Source organism: Hypomesus nipponensis, chromosome 14 (genome assembly GCF_054491055.1).
Source record: "Hypomesus nipponensis isolate SF chromosome 14, ASM5449105v1, whole genome shotgun sequence".
Lineage (NCBI taxonomy): Eukaryota > Metazoa > Chordata > Actinopteri > Osmeriformes > Osmeridae > Hypomesus > Hypomesus nipponensis.
The window spans coordinates 23,372,269-23,394,002 of NC_140374.1; the positions used below are offsets into that span (position 1 = coordinate 23,372,269).

The 21,734-nt window shown below is 41.5% G+C and overlaps 4 protein-coding genes across 5 annotated transcripts in view; 3 read left to right on the forward strand and 1 right to left on the reverse strand.

The window, feature by feature from the left end:
* LOC146259272 (uncharacterized) overlaps nt 1-670 on the reverse strand; it is a 9,319-nt gene extending 8,649 nt beyond the window's left edge. Inside the window, exon 1 of the mRNA XM_084672396.1 lies at nt 646-670. Within this exon, the coding sequence (XP_084528522.1) occupies nt 646-649 (4 nt within the window). The 5' untranslated portion in view covers nt 650-670. The remainder of the gene's footprint in view (nt 1-645) is intronic.
* The window catches only part of tesmin (testis expressed metallothionein like protein), a 9,428-nt gene extending 1,801 nt beyond the window's left edge, over nt 1-7,627 (forward strand). For both annotated transcript variants that reach the window (XM_084672401.1, XM_084672400.1), the window contains exons 2-11: nt 332-793; nt 1,006-1,134; nt 2,965-3,130; nt 3,803-3,981; nt 4,198-4,292; nt 4,442-4,513; nt 4,753-4,855; nt 5,934-6,071; nt 6,648-6,781; nt 7,001-7,627. In XM_084672401.1, the coding sequence (XP_084528527.1) occupies nt 356-793; nt 1,006-1,134; nt 2,965-3,130; nt 3,803-3,981; nt 4,198-4,292; nt 4,442-4,513; nt 4,753-4,855; nt 5,934-6,071; nt 6,648-6,781; nt 7,001-7,184 (1,638 nt within the window). In that variant the 5' untranslated portion in view covers nt 332-355 and the 3' untranslated portion in view covers nt 7,185-7,627. The remainder of the gene's footprint in view (nt 1-331; nt 794-1,005; nt 1,135-2,964; nt 3,131-3,802; nt 3,982-4,197; nt 4,293-4,441; nt 4,514-4,752; nt 4,856-5,933; nt 6,072-6,647; nt 6,782-7,000) is intronic.
* A 402-nt stretch (nt 7,628-8,029) lies between these two features.
* On the forward strand, nt 8,030-9,278 carry LOC146259274 (spexin prohormone 2-like). The gene is made up of 5 exons (XM_084672407.1): nt 8,030-8,164; nt 8,234-8,311; nt 8,429-8,486; nt 8,629-8,703; nt 8,870-9,278. Exons 1-5 carry the CDS (start codon nt 8,153-8,155, stop codon nt 8,947-8,949), a joined length of 303 nt encoding a protein of 100 aa, XP_084528533.1. The 5' UTR covers nt 8,030-8,152; the 3' UTR covers nt 8,950-9,278.
* Nucleotides 9,279-10,004: 726 nt separating this feature from the next.
* Nucleotides 10,005-11,103, forward strand: cox8b (cytochrome c oxidase subunit 8B). Its single transcript, XM_084672408.1, has 2 exons — nt 10,005-10,272; nt 10,862-11,103. Exons 1-2 carry the CDS (start codon nt 10,162-10,164, stop codon nt 10,952-10,954), a joined length of 204 nt encoding a protein of 67 aa, XP_084528534.1. The 5' UTR covers nt 10,005-10,161; the 3' UTR covers nt 10,955-11,103.
* The last annotated feature ends 10,631 nt before the right edge of the window (nt 11,104-21,734 follow it).

Below are 21,734 nucleotides of genomic sequence, written 5' to 3' on the forward strand. Positions count from 1 at the left end.
TCCCAACTTGTTAGCTAGCTACCTCTATGTACTAGTGCTAACCAGTTAGATAGTCTATCATTATTTTTATGTGGCTAGGCTAGCTACGCTAGCTAACTAAAGTTTTGCTTAAGATATCGCGTTAGACGAGTTAGATTATAGCTACCAGTAGCACTACAGTAGATACAGTAGCGTAGCCACACAACATCGATCTACCGTATCTATGTTGATCTATCGTACTCAAATTCAAATAAAACCGAGATGGAGGATCATCGGATAACTCTAGAGTTAAATTGGCTGTAAAAAATTGAAATGTGACGTGATAAATATGATTTAATTTCATATTTTTCAGTCAGGGACGATTATCGCTCCGAGAATGAGTTGCTTTAAAGAGCAAAACCACAGTACGAGTCGGTTGGAGAGCACAGGTGAATCTTCGGACTGCTACAGCCGCCATGCAGGCCGGGCTTACGAACCCAGCATCGATGGCCCGGGCGACCCCTCGGATTTAATCGATCCCGTTGTGCTGCCTCATCTTGTCGGCGGAGGTGACGGAGGGTGGCCTGGCCAAAGCAGTGTGGGGGAACACCCGTGCACCAACTATATATTCTACTGCTCTCTACCACCCCACCATGACCCTGAGAGGTCTCTCCCACAGCGACTTACCCATCCAGTGTTTCCTTCACTGGGAACCCAGTCTGGACCGTATCCTTTACTCAACCCCATGCCCAGTCTGGCTAGCAGCGCTCACCCCAACTGCTCCCATTCGGGCTCCTGGGAAACGGAAGGGGCAGTGCTTTGCGATATGACCTCAGTAAGTGCATCTTGAAATGACAAATCGATCGCAGAGATTGTTGCTTATTTCAACATTGTGGTGACACATTCAAAATGGATACAAAACAGTTAATACAGTATATCAGCTGTGTTTTCGTTTAAATGTTCGTTCGTTGGATCCCCTATGTGTTGTGTTCATGAGTCATTAGGCATTGCTTTTGAAAGTCATTTTTATTTATTACATTGGGCAAGGGCGAATTATATGATGCCGTGGCCAGTATTTGTCCTGACAGTTTGGGTGACCATGCCCGAGAGATCGTCCCCCAACCAGACAAGATGGCAGACATCATCTCTCACAACCACATGGACATCGGCCAGTCTGTAAGTGCAGTGGCGGATTTAGTGATTTGGGGGCCCCAAGTGAAGACAGGCATTGGCCCCCTTAACTCCTATTCTTACTCTTTTCAATCCATATAATAATTATACATATATATATATATATATATATATATATATATATATAATATTGATAAGCTATAGCAGCCTCAATTGAAAAGTTGGATCAAATGAAGATATTGGGCAATCCGGTGAAAATGTTCCTAACCTCTATGACTGTCACCTTTTTCCTGTCTAGTGATATTTTCAAGCATTTAGCTTACTCTATTATTGAGTAAGCTAACTGCTTTCATATTGCATTAATTCATTAAGAACCCCCTTTGAAACAAGCTATTGTAACAACATTGTCACCGGCAGTATTTCAGATGGAATCGCAATTCAAACAGTACAGTACCATCTGTTCACTGAAAATATGCCCCCAAAAACATAAATAAGCTTGGCAATTATTTAGGGGGAAATGGCTAATTCAAAAAAAGTTTGCTGGAGGTGATCATTGTCAGTAACAATGAGCTGACCCCGGTAAATTGTGCTACGAGCAAGCTAGCCTAGCTGCTGTTGCTAGCCAAACTTCACTGAGCAGCACTGCTAGCTGCCGCATCATTGGATACCAGAGGAGAAAAATTACGTTTCCTTCTGTAGTTTCAGTTTGGCAATTACTTGTTTACTCTCCTCTTTTGTCTTTCTCTTTTGTGCTCCGCTCGGGGAGTTTCGTTACATTTAGCAAATTGGTTTTTGCATTCACTTCACTCTTCTACTGTCTCACATTAACCAACTAAAATGACGTGCTTTGCTGCGCAGTTGCTGCAATCGATGGAATAGTCCCCAGTAGTATCGGGTGGGAGGGGAAGCCTGCTGACACAAATAGAATAAACGCTCTGTTGGTATCTTTGTTTATACTTTTGTGGAAGGTTATGACTTTTAATCGATTTGTATTATTATTATAGTTATTATTGATCATATAGTAATTTTATGTAGTCTTTCAAGGGGCCCCTGGCATCTGGGGGCCCCCTGGTAGCTGGGGGTCCCAGGCGGTTGCCTACCTTGCCTAATGGGTAAGTCCGCCCCTGTGTAAGTGTCATACTGTAGAGGTGGTTTTCCAGAGAGCATTCAGATAGATGATGACACATTCTATTGGTATAATGACTTTGATTTGGTTAAATCGGAGGCTTTGTATAATTACACACATTATAATAATTGTTCTATGGCTTTTAAAATGTGGTCTCTTAATCTTTGTGTATGTAAGTAAACCTGATTCTAATATGTGTAAATGCTATTTTGCAATTCAGAGTGCTAAATCTTCATGTGAAAATGAGTAAAATAGTTAGTGATGGCTGTACATTCGGTTTCATGGATTGGTTATTCACTGTAAAAATAAAGTGAATACAAATATAAAGATAGATAAAAGATCATCTTAAAAATAAGATTAATAAAAAATAATTGATGAAAACAGGTGTAACGACACAGTGTTGACTATGTGGAAACCAAAGTCAGTACAGTTTATTCACCATACTGCCATTTTCTGGATTTGGAGTCTCATCCATTTAGATGCCTCAGCCATTGTATTTATTTACACTCAAGTCACTAATTACAAAAAAAATCCATTATGACTGCGGTGTAGTAGTTGCTTGGATACAACTCTCTACTAAGTTACTAAAATGTTAAAACACCTGGTCTCAACCCTGTGGTGTCTACAGCGTGTCTACAATATAATGCTACTATACCACAGTCATGTCACAGTACAGTAGTCATGTCACAGTACAGTACAACTACACAACAGTAGTCTGATGTTTTGAGATGGGTCCTATGTCTGTCTAGGTGGTGTGTTGTATGAATGGAGGAGGACAGGTGGTGCTGCTGAACAACTGTAGCCCAGGTCAGATGTTCCACTCCCTGGCACCAGCAGCAGGTCACCAGCCCAGCCCTGAGCCCCTCTATGAAAGCCCAACCTCCAGACGACCCCTAGATCACCGCCTCTCTCTGGGTGAGAACTGCTCTGGAGATGATGCCAACTGAATATCTGATGAGAATATAGTTAAGTTCTACAGTCTATTGTTATGTCCATGTAGCAATATTTCTTTAAAGTACAATAATATCTGTTGTTACTTAAGTATAGATACCTATATTGATCTGTTTGAATCTACCAGAAATGAATATGGTTGGCATACAAACAGGGCTCAAAATTGGCACCCGCCAAACGCCAATGGCGTGTACATTTTTGGGCTGGCGACTAAATTGTGTCCGATGCTCCGCCATTTAGAGAGTGAAATTGCAGAGTACAGCCCCTGACTACCGAGCCGTCATGCTTAAAAAAAGCTTGCAACGCCAGCACAAACAGTTGTGTGCGCATCTAGGTGGCAGAAAACCGGGAAGATAGCCTTTATAACATCTAGAGAAAGTTTGCAAGGTTTAATTTTGGCTTGTAAGAAATATTGTTGGCTGGTAATTTTTTCATCTACCTGCCATTTTGGCTGGTAAGCCAAAAAGTTAATTTCGAGCCCTGCCTACAAATGCAGACATATGCACTTTTTCACTTTGAATAAGCGTCTGCTAAATACAATGTCAAATGCAATGGTTTTAAGTGAAACACCTAGATCCCTTTGCGAGGCACGTAGTGAATCCTCCCCTCTGGCTTTCATTTCTGTGTGGTCCTCAGACATGGGGGTCCGAGTTTGCTCCGGCCAGCTGGGGGCTGCCGTGGAGGGGCAGGCCCCAGGGGCGCCTTCCTATCTGGGCCTCCAGCCCTCGCCTGTGGGCACACACACACTACTGCCCCACGGGCAGATCAGCCCGGCCTACGGCTATGGCCACATGCCTGGTCACAATTACTCACAGGTCAGCCAACATCCTCTCAGTCCAGTCAGAGTACACCGTCACTGAGGCCCTGTGGCCTGCTCTCAGCTCAGGGGTGCTGTCTACTGTACACACACACCACCCAGCATGGCGCTTGTTAACCCGGGGTTATTTTTCTTTGCTAATCTAAGACTTCTCTTCTACTTTTTTCCATTTCTCATTTCTTCTCTTCTTTTGTCTTCTCTTTTCCTCCTGCAGTACCACCAGGCCCTGTGCCACCAGGCCCTGTGCCCTCTGTACTCTGATGTCCAGCCTCTGGCCCCTGACTCCCAGCGTGTGGCTCCAGACCCACCGTAGGCCACACACATCTGGAGCTCTTCTCATTATTATACACACACATGCCACTAGAAACTTTTGATTCAATTAATTAAAAAACATTTTCTTTTGTAATGAAGATGTGTTGATAGTTATCTGCTAACTTATCTTTCTGATCTGTCTCTAGAAGTCTTGAATTAGCGTGGGATTCCAAATCAAAGAAGCCTTGTAACTGTACCAAGTCTCAGTGTCTGAAATTGTGAGTCCTGGAGAATACAGGACCTCATCTTTATCTGTCCTTTATTTTCCGTATCAGTTATTTTGTTATTACAATAATATGTCCAGCAAGCCTTGCCATTCATCCTGTGTGGCCTGTGGACAGCATGGCTAAGCATCTGTCTGTAGGAAGGTCACACACTGTCAAGGGTCTTCATTTAGACACATCTCCACATATTAGTTCTTAACACTCCATATGAGCTGTGAATCTGTCTATTCCAGATACTGTGACTGCTTTGCCAATGGTGATGTGTGCAGCAACTGTAACTGTGTCAACTGTTTCAACAATGAAGATCATGAGTCTGAGAGATACAAGGCCATCAAGGTAGGCACCTGCCCCCATGAAAGCCTGAATCTGAGTCACGTGAAATACTGTACAAGTAGTGCATTTGGAAAGTCTGGAATTAACGGTCTGTATTTAGCAGACACAGTGCAAACATAACAGGTTATCAGTGCATGCAAAAATGCTGAATATCTCATCAGAAAATACATAATTGTGAAGACCCACTTCAAATAAAGGGTTAGTAAAAGTCATGATTTTTTTTATATACTGTACATTAGTATTTGTACAAGTGTTCCATTGTTAAATATGAGCTATTTTAAAAAGCAAAATATATTACAAATATTTGTCAAAATACAGACAGTTAATATAGTCTCATTAAGGTTAGTAAAAAAAAAACTGTCCACTAAAAGACCAGGCAGGTTTCAGTTGTTATCAGAATCGTGAAAGGAAATAACACCTGTAGCTTGATGCAGATCAGGACATAACACCTGTAGCTTGATGCAGATCAGGACATAACACCTGTAGCTTGACGCAGATCAGGACGCAGGAAGCAGAAGTCCTGGAGATCCCTCTGTATGTCCCTGCTGTCCTGCCTGACTGACTCCCTGCTGTCCTGCCTGACTGACTCCCTGCTGTCCTGCCTGACTGACTCCCTGCTGTCCTGCCTGACTGACTCCTTGACACCTGAATTAACCAGGCAAACCTGTTATTGAGCTGACAGAGTCGTGTTCCACTGAAGTGAGCAGGTCACACAATTACTGTGTCTCCGTATCTCAGTGGACTGTCGACCAGCTTCATTCCCTGCTAGGGTATTTGCACACACTCTGCTCCTTTTGTATCCAAGTGGAACTCTAAGAATAGTTTTGCTTTATTTGAAATCCTTTTATTTAGATGTTTTATTATTTATCAAAAAATGTATGAAGGGTGAAAGATTTATTTTGTGAGGGATCCACACTTAAAAACAAAGTGCTCCTAGTCAATCAAATGTAATTGGAGTTCAAATGCAGTGAAGCAGGAGAGGTGAAAGCATGACCCTATCCCTAACAAGGCCTGAGCTGTGTGTTTGTGATGCCACAAAGTGAGAGAGGTGTGACAGATGTTAAACTGTGTGTGTTTGAAGATCTGCCTGGACAGGAACCCGGAGGCGTTCAGGCCCAAGATTGGCCAGGGTAAATCAGGAGAGGTCAAAGGTCGTCACAACAAAGGCTGCAACTGTAAACGATCAGGCTGTTTGAAGAACTACTGCGAGTGCTATGAGGTAGTGCAGCTCCTCATCATCAGGCCATAGCCTGACCCTAACCCTTCCTGTAGACCTGACCATATGATGCCCTTCCTGTAGACCTGACCATATGATGCCCTTCCTGTAGACCTGACCATATGATGCCCTTCCTGTAGACCTGACCATATGATGCCCTTCCTGTAGACCTGACCATATGATGCCCTTCCTGTAGACCTGACCATATGATGCCCTTCCTGTAGACCTGACCATATGATGCCCTTCCTGTAGACCTGACCATATGATGCCCTTCCTGTAGACCTGACCATATGAGTGGAATATAGATGTGTTACAAGGATTACATGTGTGGATAGACGTGACACAACGATTTTACAGGGAACTCTAAAACATCCACTACATGAGTGGAATATAGGTGTTTAACTATCAACTTAACAGTGGATCAGAAAATACAAAACAATAATTTGAAGGGTGAAGCTTTTCCAAGCTAACATGTCTCTAATGCTCTGGTCTGTTCAACACTACGTTCACACTTATCTGACCAGCGAGAGGTACCAGAATGTGTCCTGACCCCTTGGTGACCCTTGATCCTTATCACAGGCCAAGATCATGTGCTCTTCGACCTGTAAGTGTGTGGGCTGCAGGAACTACGAGGACAGCCCAGCGAGACGGACTGTCGTCTGGGATAGTCCTGACACCACCTTCTACAAGAAGGCCAACTGCCAGAAAAACAAGTGAGCTACTGTAGTGTTAGTTAAACCCGGTTGGATGCAGAGTAGGGAAAAGTATTGCATTAAAGATAGTGTGCTTTTACTACTACAGACACAATCAAACTCCAGCAAAACAATAATTGCTAATAGATGCGTTTTCTTGGCTGTGTGTGTGTGTGTGTGTGTGCTTGTGTGTGTTTGTATGTGATGTGTCTTTATATGTGTTTGTGTGTGTGTTGATAGGTGTCCTCTGTCGTGCATCACGCTCGATGTTGTGGAAGCCACATGCGGCTGTCTGCTGGCGCAGGCTGAGGAGGCAGAGAAGGAGTTGTACTCTCTGACTCAAGCTGAGAGAATCATCCTGGAAGAGTTTGGCCAGTGTTTGACGCAAATAGTCCGCTCAATATTTAAATCCACCAGCTTGTAGGAGAAAACTGGATCAAAGACCACATGTGTGGCTGTCATAACTAATTCCTAAATGTTGCTTTTGCTTTAGATGTCCACTGTTTTGAATGCTTGTCCTTTTTAATATTTTTAAAGCATTTGTAGATGGCAAAACGATTTCTCATAGAGTTTGTTATTTTGATTTTACACTCACATTTTTGTTATTTATTTATGATTTATCTATTTATACATTTTAACATATTGATTTACTCCCTCATTGACCCAGAAAGAAGGGTGAACTGGGTGAATTTATGGCTATTTCAGATGTTAAGGTTAAGTCGTTCATTGGTGTTGTCCACTCCTGTTGTATCTTTATCACCATGTGTTGATATGACAATATCACTAGTCGATCTACCATTTACTTGTTCAAGTTCCTGTCCTGTGTAAAAAGCTACAATAAAACATTTACAAATGTTTGACCTCTAACTGTTATCACTCTACTGAAGTCTATAATTTCATGTTATACAGTGTTTTTTCTCACAATTAAGTCATTGGTATAAAATTATTGGTATAACCAATCTACTACTAGATACCTGGTTTATATTAGATAGCTGATATTATATCTGGCCTATACAAACTGCTATTACATAGCTGAAAAATATACAGACTGGTAATAGATAGCTGGTATAAACAAACTGGTAATAGGTAGGTGGTTTAAAAACCAAATAGCACTAGATAGATGGTATAGTCCAAAGCACACCTGACTGCTTTTGAGGTATTGACTTTCATTAGGACTGTCCTGTTAGTGACGTAGGCCTGTATTTGCAGGCTCCGCCAGTACATGTTGAGCTGGGAGAAGAAGCACCTGGGGATGTGCTCAACACAGGGGGCAGCAGGGGGGATATCGAACCCCAGCTCAGTTGTTGTTGTTACCGTCAGGGATAAAAGGAGACTGGGACATTCGTTTAATCACTGATGGTGTGGCTTGGCTGAAGACTACCAACTCTTTCGATGGCTGCTATTGTAAGTAACTTAAAAAGAGTTTTTTATTTGTAGTTATTCCTGTTAAAAAATGCATCCCTGGCTTTACAGAGAGCGAGAGTGTCGGTTCAGTGGACGTGTACTTTACTAGTGATCTCTCTGATTGTGGAATCACACCACACGCAACAGGTGAGGTGCTGCATTTTCTCATTCCTTCTCATTGTCATGATGGCTTTACCCAATAAGTAGGAAAAAGGAAAATAAGCTTCACTGCAGTTATTTTAAATCCTTGTGTCTCCCAAACAGGTTAAACTAAATCCACATCACTGGGGGCCCCAGTCTATGATGTACCTGAAAGGAAAATGTATGCCTTAGATCGATCCATCAATCGATCCGTCTATCTGTCTGTCTGTCCATCTAGATTACTGTAAATGCAAACATTTTCGTAGCTTCTCAATAACAATTCCATCAATAACCTAACAAGTATCCAATTTCATTTATTTCAGATGGCAGAAGATATTTACCTGACGCTCAAAGCACTGTCAAATTAGGTTTAAATGGCTGGTTTACAGCAATCAAAGGTGGGTCTTCATTATATGACTTGCACAAATATAGACTTGCCATGCTAAAACATACTATACAATCATCATAAGCATAATTGACAGGTTTTACAGTTCAAATGTGAAATTGTATTGAGAATGAGTAAGCCTTTTTTTTGTTCATTGGTCATGTTACATTTTGTTCCAGGTTTCCAGAGGTTAAGATCAGTAGAGTTCAGAAACCCCAGGATATTTCTGACAGGACCAGAAACTGCACCTCTTGGTTAATAGATGATTCATGTGGAGCTCATCTGAAACAGTTATTGTAAAGTAAGAGAGAGAGAAACCAAGAGTGTGTAGTTAATGTTAATCCATATTTTTCATTTGACCTAAATCTATCTTTTGTAAAGAACTGTAGTTCTTCCATTTCTCATCAGTTTTAGGTTTTGTAATGCTTTAATGATATATATATATATATATATATATATATATATATATATATATATATTATATGCTATGTTTGTTGATATGTTTAATCTTTGTTGTGTAAAAAGACCGATCTGTGTTGCAGCCTACACCCAGTGCTGAACTATGAATAAACTATTGATTAAATCATTGGTAGGCTACTGACTGTCTATATATAAGTGCGCGTCTACATTTTGTTGAAGGCAGATTATCTATGCTATATGGAGAGATCAGTAGGCTACTAGGCAGGCTACACTTTATTTCAGGTGCATCGTGCAAGTTTACGTGACATAGCACAATATCCATCTGCTGGAAATGGTGAGCCTGTCCAGTGTATACAGCCTGATTTTCCAATAAAAGATTATGGAACGCAACCTTGACAAATATGCGTTATCTAGTTAATGGCCAGGTTCGGTTCAGCACTTGCGATACCGTACTTCGTTTCATTTTCCATTAGGCTACAAACCGAGCGATAAGCTGGTAGGTACCCTAAAATAACTACACATTAAACTCTCGCTCTCACTCTCTCTCGCTCTCTCGCTCTCTCGCTCTCTCTCTCTCTCTTTCTCTCTTTCTCTCTCTCTCGCTCTCTCGCTCTCTCGCTCTCTCGCTCTCTCTCTCTCTCGCTCTCTCGCTCTCTCTCTCTCTCTCTCTCTCTCTCTCTCTCTCTCTCTCTCTCTCTCTGACACACACACACACACACACACACATACACACACAACGTTTTCCAAAGCAGCTGACACATCCATCGAGAGAAGACAGGCGGGGTGAGCTGAGGACACTGCTGTGTCGTGGCGCAACGTTGACAAGCTGGCCAATTACATTCCGCGAGGCGGAGCGCCACTCCACTATCCCAGGCTAGCTCACTTTTTATTTGCTTGACCTCATATTACACTTGGCAGGTAGACTGAACCAACGGATACCCCTGAAGGACATACAACCAGTTCTCAACAGGACTGATACAGAATACAACTGATATACAACTGATATACAACTGATATATCATTTTGACCACTTTGGATTGAATTCTTAAGCATGTCTGCGCTTAACGGCTCAGTGAATTTGCTGCGTGGCGCAGTAAGGTGTCAGATCATCCCCAGAAGCAGTATTTCTACAAAGCCTGCCAAGAATCACATATCAGCGGGCGTAAGTAATGCGGCAGGTTGTTGCGCACTTTCGTAGAGTGCTGCGCGTACGTAAAAGTTTGAGTTGTTTTTACTATTAGTCTTAATTTTGCCATTGTGCATACGGATGATGATAATAATAATTAGGTATCACTCACTGAGTGTTTTTTGAGCGATGCCTTTTAAGGCACACGCTGGATCGCCATTGTTCCGCCCAATTCCTTCACGTACCAAGATTCTTGCTTTTTTACGATTAGATTTTTCACTTCAACAATAGTGTAACCTTAAGAGGAATGGATTTCCAGTCACTGATAACTATTAGTTATGCTTTCTGTCTCGTGATTCTGCCCTTGTGACTTAGGGCTTGACAGTTTGCCAAACATTTGACCTTGTTATGGTGGTAGGCAACAACCAAATATAAGTTGTGCCCAATGCTGTTTTTTTTTTACAAGCATTGTGCATTCTTTTAATTTGGAGAGGTTGCTTGTTTATCAAGAGAGACATGGAATGGGAGAGATTTACAGTAGATAGATTTAGAGATTTAAAAATGCCTCAGTTTTGTTGCTGATGTTCAATATGCCATGTTATTTTGTTGTGTGTGTTTTCTTCAGGAGCAATGCATTGCCTTGATCTCCATGTTCGTAGCCATCCTGGGTCCATCCGGTTGGATTTTATCACACATTGAAGACTACAAGAAGCACTAAAAAAGAAAGATGGAGGAAGAAAAGAGAGGAGATCGAGGCCAGCTGTATCTCACTACTTCCTGCCTCCTCTACACCTACACTATTTGTATCAGTCTGCTGACTACTAAATAAATATACCAACCAAAAACCCCAGCACTTGGGATTGCAAATGTATCTGTTTCTCTGTCCATCATACCACAAGTCCCACATTTATTGTTTTGGGATGATGAATAGTTACTGTAATAAATCTTTTATAAATATATATCTACACTGGAATCGAATGCTGAATGAATGCTCCCATTCCTGTACAGAGAAAATATAATTATTGAAGGGTAGAGGGTCTTGTTCAGATGACATCCAAAATATCCTCCTAAGTACAGTGAGTATCCCTTAATATCCCCGGTTGTGTGAGTAGGTAAAGAAATGTGCTCAGCATAAAAAACATGACTCATGAGTCATTTCACATTTTAATAGCAGGTCAGAATAATTTCCATAATAAGGTGAAGTAACTTTAATTGTATTTAAAATATAATTTGAATGGTCCTTCTCATCTCTATGTAGCTGTGTATTTATACTATACATAGGGATTTTCATGGGGCAGGTGAATCAACAACTGACTTGAGCGCTAAAGTCGTCCGGGGGAGGATCCCAGGGGGCGTGGCCACCATGTGGAATAAAAAATATGACCAGTTGGTTAATGTTGTACGACTGGGAGTTGACTGGGCTATTGGAATTGAGCTGTGTTGTAATGATAAGAAAATAATGATTTTAAATGTCTATACGCCATATGAGTGCATGAAAAATGAGGATGAGTACCTCAGTAGATTGGCATTTATCATGTCTTTTATTCAGGACAATCCTTCTACCTGCATATATGTTATTGGTGACATGAATGCTGATGTAACTGATGCCAACTCTTTATTTGGTAAACATTTGGCTCAGTTTAGTTCAGACAGTGGATTGATTTTATCAAGTAAATTACTATTGCCAAGTGATAGTTATACCTATATCAGCGAGGCCTGGCACTCTACTTCGTGGCTAGATCACTGCCTTTGTACAGTGGATGCCCATGACTCCATTGACATTATGAAGATTGACTATGATTTGGCTACTACGGACCATATACCCTTTCACATGGTCTTGAACACTGGCAATTTACCTGTGTTGTTGCCTGTGGATAAAGGCATTGATGTAAGAAAAATAGATTGGACGAAACTGTCTAGCACAGATCTCAATAAATATGTTAGTGATACTGATGCTTTGCTGTGTAATATTCATGTACCAAGAGATGCCTTATGGTGTCGGGATATGAACTGTAAAGATGATCAACATTGTAAAGAGTTATGTTCTTTGTATGAAGCAATTGTGGAGTCTCTTAAAATTTCGAGCAGGCCACTATATAAACATAGGACGAAAGTGTTCAATGCTAAGCCAGGTTGGAAGGACCATGTAGAAGAGCTCCATGCAGAGGCCCGAAATGCTTTTAAAGAATGGGCTGAGTCAGGTAAAAGCAGGCATGGCCCTTTATTTGAAAATAAAAAATGCACTAATGCTAGATTTAAAAATGCACTTCGCTATATAAAAAGAAATGAAAACACTATGAGGTCAGATTCACTGGCAAGGAAGCTGCAAAAAAATAATGTTAATGACTTCTGGAAAGAAATAAAAACTATTAATAATTGCAAAAAATCTCTTCCATCTAATATAGATGGTGTGAGTGGTCCTGATGAAATTTCACAGTTATGGCGGAAACAATACTATGAACTGTTAAACTGTGTAAAAGGTAATATGTTTGTAGTGGATAGTGTAGATTTTAATGATGATGTTATTGTCACTGCTGCTGAAGTCCATGAAGCAATATTGAAGTTAAGAGATAACAAGGCCTGTGGTCAGGATGATATTACAGCTGAACATGTTAAACTTGCCAGTAAGAAACTATACCCTCTGGTGGCTCTATGTTGCACAGGCCTTTTTGTTCATGGAGTGTTACCAGATTCTATGCTCTCTGTTGTGCTAGTACCAGTGATAAAAGATAAAGTGGGGAAGCTAAACAGCTCTGATAATTACAGGCCAATAGCTTTGGCCAGTGTCATGTCCAAAGTGCTGGAGACAGTTCTACTGAGTAGACTTGAGAGGTATGTCCTGTCTACTGACCACCAATTTGGTTTTAAAAGAAAGCATGGTACTGATTTATGTATTTTTGCACTAAAGGAAATTTTAGATAAATATAATAGGCAAAATTCCACAATGTTCATGTGTTTTATTGATGCTTCTAGAGCTTTTGATCGTGTTAATCATGGGAAATTGTTTTTAAAATTGTCTAAAAGTGGGGTTCCTGGTTTTTTAATTAGAATCTTGGTCTATTGGTACTCGCATCAGGCAATGAGGGTGAGATGGGGGAGTGTAACATCTGATCCCTTCCATGTTACCAATGGTGTTCGCCAGGGCGGAATTTTGTCTCCTTTTCTTTTTAATATGTATATGAATGACTTGTCTTTGATTTTAAATGCATCTGGTACAGGCAGTAGGATTGGGGACTCACTCATTAACCACCTTATGTACGCAGATGATCTGGTCATCTTTAGCCCATATAGTGCTGGTCTACAACAGCTTCTGAGAGTATGCACACAGTATGGTGATGATTTTGACATAAAATACAACGCAAAAAAGAGTAAGATCATGATTGTCAGAAGCAGAAGAGACAGACAGTCAACCTTCCCTGACTTCTATCTGTCTGGCACTGCACTTAGTGTGTGCAGTGAAATTACATACTTGGGCCATATTATGTCTAATGACCTGTCGGATGACAAAGATATCTATAGGCAGCGTCGGAAGCTGTATGCACAAGCGAACATGCTCTGCCGTAAGTTTAGTATGTGCTCTGTACCTGTGAAAATCTCACTCTTTAGAGCGTATTGTACGCCGCTGTATACTGCCCACCTGTGGTGTCGTTATAAACAAGGCAGCATTAGAAAGCTTACAGTGGCCTATAATGATAGCATGAGGCTACTGCTGAGAGCTCCAAGAAGCTCCAGTGCAAGCCAAATGTTTGTAAGTGTTGGGGTCCCTACCTGCTCTGCTGTGTTACGTGGCCTGATGTATGGATTTATGTGTAGGGCATCTGAGTCTGAAAATAACCTAATTGCAGTTTTGGCCAACCCTCTATGCAGTTCGGTCAGATTTTCTTCCAGACTGTGGAACCATTGGCGATCATGTCTGTATGCTTGGCACTGAATATTGTGAAAGGCTGTGTATTTTTTACTCTGTGTTTGTGTATTTGTTTATGTTGTTTGTATTGATATGGATCCCCCTGGGTCTGAAATAAAGAATTATATTATACAAAATGGCGGCCACATAATTTTGGCTGGTATCACAAGTTAACATGTGTCAGACACGGGATCTACTAAGATATCACAAGAAAAAGGAATCACTTAAGACAAACAAATCAACAGTTATTGGTCAGCACACAATCCTGCCTATTGTAGTACCCCCTAGAGGTCAAATGACACTACCTGTCTCAGACCTCTTTTACAGTAATAGTAAGAGGATCCTGAGTCCATACACCAAGTTTGGAGTCAATGCATCAAAGATTGGCTAAGATATGACTTCACTTCCCTTTTGCCAGATCAGTTGCTGAATTTGATTGGCTGTAACTATCAAAAATGCGAAAATCAAAATGCCATGGGATTGCTTTGGTAAAGCTTGGTATGAAGATCATCTGTGGCCATTTTGAAGAAGATTCGAGAATAATTGTAGGAGGAGTAGCAAAAAAGCATTTTTCTTTAACATTCAAAATGGTGGAGAATCTATCGTCTTGATCCAGGGAATCCAACGATACCTCATTTTGGAAAAAGAGGCAAATGGTTCAAAAGTAACGTTTGTAAACACACCTTCAACTTTGACCCATTGGTGGCGCTACAGGGTTCGAATGAGAGACATGAAACTTGGAGAAATTGATGAGGGGACTGGTCCCAAAAAGTGTGCTGATTTCACAACTGACCATGTGGTTCTAGGGGCTGCTATAGACTCCCATGGCAGAAGAAGATGTATAATAATAATAATACGCAGAAACCCTCTAGGTGGCTTCGCAGCTTTGCTTCTTGGCCACCAATAACAATTAAACCAATACTCTCATGGCCTTTGTAGATTTACAGTACTTTCATGTTAAACACATATTATTATTGTACATAATGCTGCAGTGTCTGGGGATAATATAGAGACTTTGTTTTTGAAATCTCAGAAGTATCTGAAAAGGAAATGCTAAATGGAGCGACCGCTCCACAAAGACTGACTAGCTCCAGATGAAGGAATCAAAACCTGTTTATATTCCTGTTGTTCGGGGAAATTGGGCCATGAGTCCACTCTCATTTGTGTTCTTTGTCAAAGAGCCCAAGTAGGAAAATAAAGTTTGGTGGATTATGCGCATTCAAACACACACACAAACACACATGCACACACACACACAGATTCACAAACACATGCACACACAAACATACACAAACACACGCGCATGCTCACACACTTTCACATCCGCCCTGATAGACACACACATACACACACACACACACACACACACACACACACACACACACACACACACATAGACAGCAAGCTCTGAAAACATACCTCACAGCTCTGATAATGACCTGTCCAACTTCAAAGCCTAACAGTTCTTCCTGTCTTCATTGTGAGCACTGTGAACTACACTGGTCAAGATGCTATGAAACACATACCGTGATACAGTGCGAGCCTGGACACCATGTAGTAAATACTGACCAAATGTTTTTCCACAAGGTAATCCCCTACTGGCTATGAACGCAATGCGTCTCCTTGAAAGACAGGGTTTTTATTACTTCTGAGGAGAGGAGAGAAAAAGTGGGACGTAGAGGAAGACACAAAAGACAGGTAGGAGAGGATGAGAGACAGGGAGGTGGGAATGTGTGTTTCTCAAACAGGGACTGGGGGTATTATTCATCACAGCCTCTCAGATCAGAAGGAATCAGTTTTCTCTGCTTTTTCAACTCTCCACTGTGAAAATCAATGAGAGGTGATCAGTCACAACCGGCCACCCAAACAGCTCCTGTGGAGAGCAACTAGTCAGATCACCCAGGCCAAGGAGGACCGCAATGTACAGTGAAAAAGCACACCATGAAATTGTAGTATCTGCATCTCAGCTTGGTAAAGCAAGCAACTTATTGCATATTGACAATAGCACACACACACTCAGACACACACACAGATAGAAACTGAGAGGATGTTTAGACTCCTTTCCAGGACTTTAAAACCCCATGGGGGCCATCAGGCCTGAGGAACCCCCAGTGCACTCCCTGACCCCTGACCTCACAGAGAGAGGCTCTGAAAACACTGCTGCTCAGGGATTTCACATACACTCAAACAGGATGATGGAGGTGAAGAGAGAGGGAAAGAGAGAGAGACAGAAAGACAGAGACACAGATATAGTGAGACACGGGGAGAGACAGACAGAGAGACACAAAGAAAAAGAAAGTGAGAGAGACAGTGTAAGGAACGTGAGAGAACATGGGGAGAGAGGAGACAGTCTCCGCTAGGTGTTAAAAATAATAAAGTGGAGCTTAGTAGGGTTTAGTAGCTGTCGCTGGTAACACAGCAGGACTAATGAGAGTTCCTCTCTAACAGCAACACTGACACCAGCTGAGTCAACAACATCAGGGTGGGATTATGCTAGATACCTGGGAGAGGAGAGGATAGACTAGACATACTTGTACTTTCCAGAACCCTTTTGATGTTTTATCTCTCCCCGGGAAAGACTTAGTACACATGAGAGTGAGGCTATCATGGAGACAGTATATTCTCACCATCCTCCTCTTCCCTATCTGCGGTGAGCCGGAGTAAATCTCCTTCACACAGGAAGTATGTCCTCCTTTATTTATAATTTTATCCAACAACTGAGGACACTGCTCTGCTGACTTGGGTTAATTCCAACGAAGCTCATCAGATAGCTGTGATGTGCACCGCCTGGTAGCACACACACACAAACGCCCACACACACCAATGCATGCACACACATAACAGGCATGTCTAAATTCATGTCAAACTAACAGCTTTGCCTTCTTATCGTGTGTATAAATCTGCTGTAATAAACTTTATATGAGGCTTTGGATTATGTGTGTTGGCTGAGAAGCCTAGACACAGTCCATACACAAAACATCCCACAATCATGGACTCATGGCTAGAAGACAGGAAAATAATTAAGTCCAAATGTGTCTTAATGATGATCATTTATATAATTATTTCATTTATTCTTCTTCTTCTTAATATTAATACAGTATAATAGGGATTGGGATAGAGCATTGACTGCAGATCAAGAAAATACAGGTTAACCCACAACCCTGCCCCGTATGCTAAATGCATACATCATTATTAGTAGTGGTAGTAGTAGTATTTTTGTTGTTATTAGGATCATTATTCTCATCAATCAATAATGTTTTTATTAGTATTATTACAACATACAGTATACTATGATTGTTGTTGTTGGTGTTTTGTCATTCTTGTGTAGCTCTTCTTTGTGTCACCATGTTGTCTGACCGTGTACCACATCATCAGTCCCCTTCATAGAGTATGTGCACCTGCAGTTCCAATCACAACACCTGTATTGAGTTTCCCAATTTTGCATGTGTCGTTGTTATATCACTTATCACTGCATAACATGTTACTGTGTCTTTGTTCCCACCAACAAAGCCTCAGTTGAATAGACACTATAGCATTTCAGCTTCTCATTCAGAGATTGAGGGAGTTATTGAGGGACACTGCTGCCCTTGAGGGAGGGAGGGAGGCAGGGATGCATCAAAAAGGAAGGGACAGATGGATGCAGAGGTGGAGAGGTAAAAAACGTAGCATGTTGTAGATATTCTCTGCGTTGTTCAATAATTCCCTTCTGACATTCTCTTACTTACAACAGTATTATAAAATAAATCCTTCCACTGTCTGATTATATGCAGATTCTAAGAGATGTGCCAGATTGTCCTACGTTTTACAAGCCTAACTCACTGACTCAAATAATCTGACAAGCAGAAAGACAAAGAGAAACTTAAATATTGTCTCACCGAAAATACCATTGCACACTCACATTTTTACACTCAGAAAATACTTAATCTCTCATCCATAGGTGCTACATGTGAAATCAGATGCCTCTCACTGGCCATAGTGACACAGCTCTCCCTTGTGGAACCATATGTTCAGGGATGCTGGGCAGGTGGGACATCAAACAAGCAGGGTTGGAAGTCACCTGTAGCATGGAACTTTAATAGGTATCAGCATGGACTTCATAAGCATAGTTCAGTTATATTTAACTGCCTTTGTCCTGGTGATGGCAGCTGTTTGTGGGATGAGGTGTGTTCCTCTGGGTGCTTCACTGTGGAACCACAGAACCCCGGTTTTCCTGTTTTAGACCACCTGATGAAAGCAGCATGCCACCACGGAATGTCCCGATGACTATAGGAAAATGTTGATATAAAAAAAAGCTGCCCTTGCAGAATTAATAAATTCAGGAGGACACAAACATATCCTGTTTTCACGGTCACCCTCATTGTCTCATTTCCGTCCATCAGTTTCTGGATTGGGATCCATCAACGAGGTGCCACCCCATGTTGGCACTGTGCTGAGAAATACTAAATGTAGCTACATTTTCTGTTTCCATTAGCAGAACGAAAAGAAAACCATCTAAACATCTAATCCACTAACATGCATATGTTCAAGCTTGCAAAGTGCAACAAATAAAACGGTGCAAAGGTTGTGTAATGATTTAGTATTCAAATGTTTGAATGTGACTTTTTTGTTGTTTCATTTCCTTCCTCTGTCGCACCAGTGTCTTATCATTATGATACTTTACTTGGAGCTTGGTTCTGATCTTTGCTCCTTTCATTCACCTCACATGAAGAGTGTTCCCGTCAGGTCCAGAGGCTGCTTCCTGTAGCTCCAAACTGAGAGTCAGTGGGTTCTAGTTCACCCCCTGGACAACTTTGACACTGTGACAGTTCTCTACTAGTGAATGATGAGGGGGTTTCTTGCTCACTGAAGCAAAACATAATAAAACTAAATTCAACTCACAACACACGCTTTAAACACAGTAGCATAACCCTGAGGGTGACAGTGTCTGTGTCAGGGGAAAAATAGTTTTAACACATTCCAGGAAACACAATAACTTAACCTGTGTGTTGACAGAGCATGAAAAAGAGAGAGGGAGAGAGAGGGAGAGAGAGAGCGAGAGAGAGTGAGGAAGATGAGAGAGAAAGTGAGAATGAGAAAAAAAGAGAAAGGAAGAGGTTGAACTGGAAGAAAGACAGAGAATGAGAGAGAGTGACAGTAAATACTGTGTGACCTTGTATTCTGGGGCATACTGATGTATTACGGGGTAACACACTCTGGGGTCCCTTTTTGTTGTGGAAGGTCAGAGTACAGTTGCATCAAGAATGAAGAGTGCCATGGAGACGCTAAACAAACAAAGACAACAAGAAACAACAGTTGTTTTCAAATCAGAGGTTAATCAACGCAGTTCAACTTTAAAAAGAGGTTAAAGAAGTACAGTATTTACACAACAACCTTGTCAGCAACCCATGTCAGCCATGATGTTCAAGATCAGTCTTCAGGAGCCAGGAGGACACTTCGTTTTGTTTATGACCAAACAGCTGCTGTGTCTTTCACGCTCCTTCTGTTGAACTGGTTTTTGATTACAGTGAGCTCACAAATGTTAAACATCCGAAAATGATCCAGAAAACGTGATTAGTTTCTTGTGTGATCATGTGGCTGAGGCTGTGTGAGGGTATTATATACAATGGTGACTCCTGGAAGGTGGGGGATGGGGGGGGGGATCACCTGTCTGTCAACACCTGGTTGGGGATGTTTATACTGAGGAAGCTCACCCACCCACTCGGAGCCAATCACAACAGAGTCTGATACAGGAAATCACAAAACATGAGTGAGAAGAGTCAGGAAGGAAGGAGGTTTGGGGGTAGGGGATGGACAGGACGGGAAGCCATAGTGAGAGTGAGATGTACCGTGTGTGTTCCAGAGTCGAGGTCAAATCAGGTTATGTATGCAGATGATAGGACCCTTGCCATCATACCATTCTCCAACTCTGATCCATAGTCAGATTGTATCAAATGCTAATAAGATCCATCAAACTCCTTTCTCTTCTGGGTCCAGGATCACAGTAATTCTCTATCCAAAATGTTGTGGTGTAAACTAAATGTTCGATTTACTTAAAAACTTCATGTCAAGTGGTTTACACAGATGTGTTAGCTAATTTGAAAACAAAACAATTGAGTACCAATGAGTGCATATTTTTACATCAAATGCTTTTAAATTATGTAAACAAGTTTTTTGATAAATCCAACATTACCTTTTTGGGGTCTGGTGTTTCTCTGTATAGTTCTGTACAGTAACAGAGCACGCTCCAAGTCAGGTCAATGGCCGCACACAATCCCCCAAGTCCCGGTCAATCTTGGCTTGCCCAGAAGATACCTCCTCTGTGTTTGCGATTTTGCGGAGAGAGAGAGAGAGAGAGAGAGAGAGAGAGAGAGAGAGAGAGACAGACAGACAGACAGACAGACAGACAGACAGGAAAAGAAAGATACTGGTTTATGGGACATAATGAGAAACAGATTTTGTATTCTCATTATTATAAGCCGGAGAAAATCTAACCTGATGTTGAGCAGAATAACCTCTACATCACCTCCCCTCATTAAACATACTCAGAAGACTAGATGTCCACCCCACCCTATCCCTCAACCATGCTGGAGCTGCAAAATACAAAACCATCTCTCATCAGATTCCCATAAGATTTCCATTAGGTGTCACTCATTAAGGTAAATGAAGACATTTTATAATCCTAATAAGCCAGGTAAATGTTCTCTGTCAGTCTCCATGGCTCTTCTTGGCAGCCAAGTGGACAGCAGTGGCAGGAGATATTCAGTCTTCACTGTGGTTTACAGTTTCTTTGCCAAGATCCAGCTCACCTCACAGAGGCATGCATTATGTGTACCAGGCAGTATCAGTTCATATATCAGCCTAAAATCTTCATTTGTTTACAATATTTAAATGTAATCTTCAGAGCTTTAGCAGTGATCCAAGGCTGACGCTGAATATTTTGTATGAATGACCTGTGTGCGTCCTTAAAGAGAGGAGGAGGTGTAGGGGGTCTGGGTGAGAGCGAAGGAGGTGTTGGGGGGGGGGGGTAGAGAGGAGTAGTAGTGATCTTACAGCATGCCATTGTGCAACACACTTCGAAAATGAAAGGAAGTAAGTGCGTAATGTATGTTTTTTCTATTGCCCGGGAATAAACTAATATTTACCTTTAGACGCATGAGTTCTAAATATTTCCGACGGTCCCCAAAGCCAGGGTGACCAAATTTGAGTTTGTGAAAAAGAGGACACTTCGTTGTGTCGGCGGGGAAAGGGGGGGCTGGTCGTGTATTGCATGCCGCACTATCTGATCAAAATGACAGTTCTTTCTACAGTCAGAGTTCACGCAAGAAGGTGGAACGTAAGGGAGATACCCTTTCCTGAACTTGTAAGGGCGTAATAGTTGGTGAAAGATCCAGAGAAACACAAATATCCAACAAGGCAAAATACCGGACGATTTTGGAATCCCTGCCGGACGCATTTTTTAGGTCTCGAAAAGAGGACATATCAGGATAGCCTACTTAACAGGTACACAAGCTAAGCCTATCCAAAACTGTAGCCCAAATAGCCGTGTAAGAAAATAAAATGAATAGTAAGTTTTAGCAGTACAAAACGGTAGTGGTGATACTGAGAGTAGACAAAT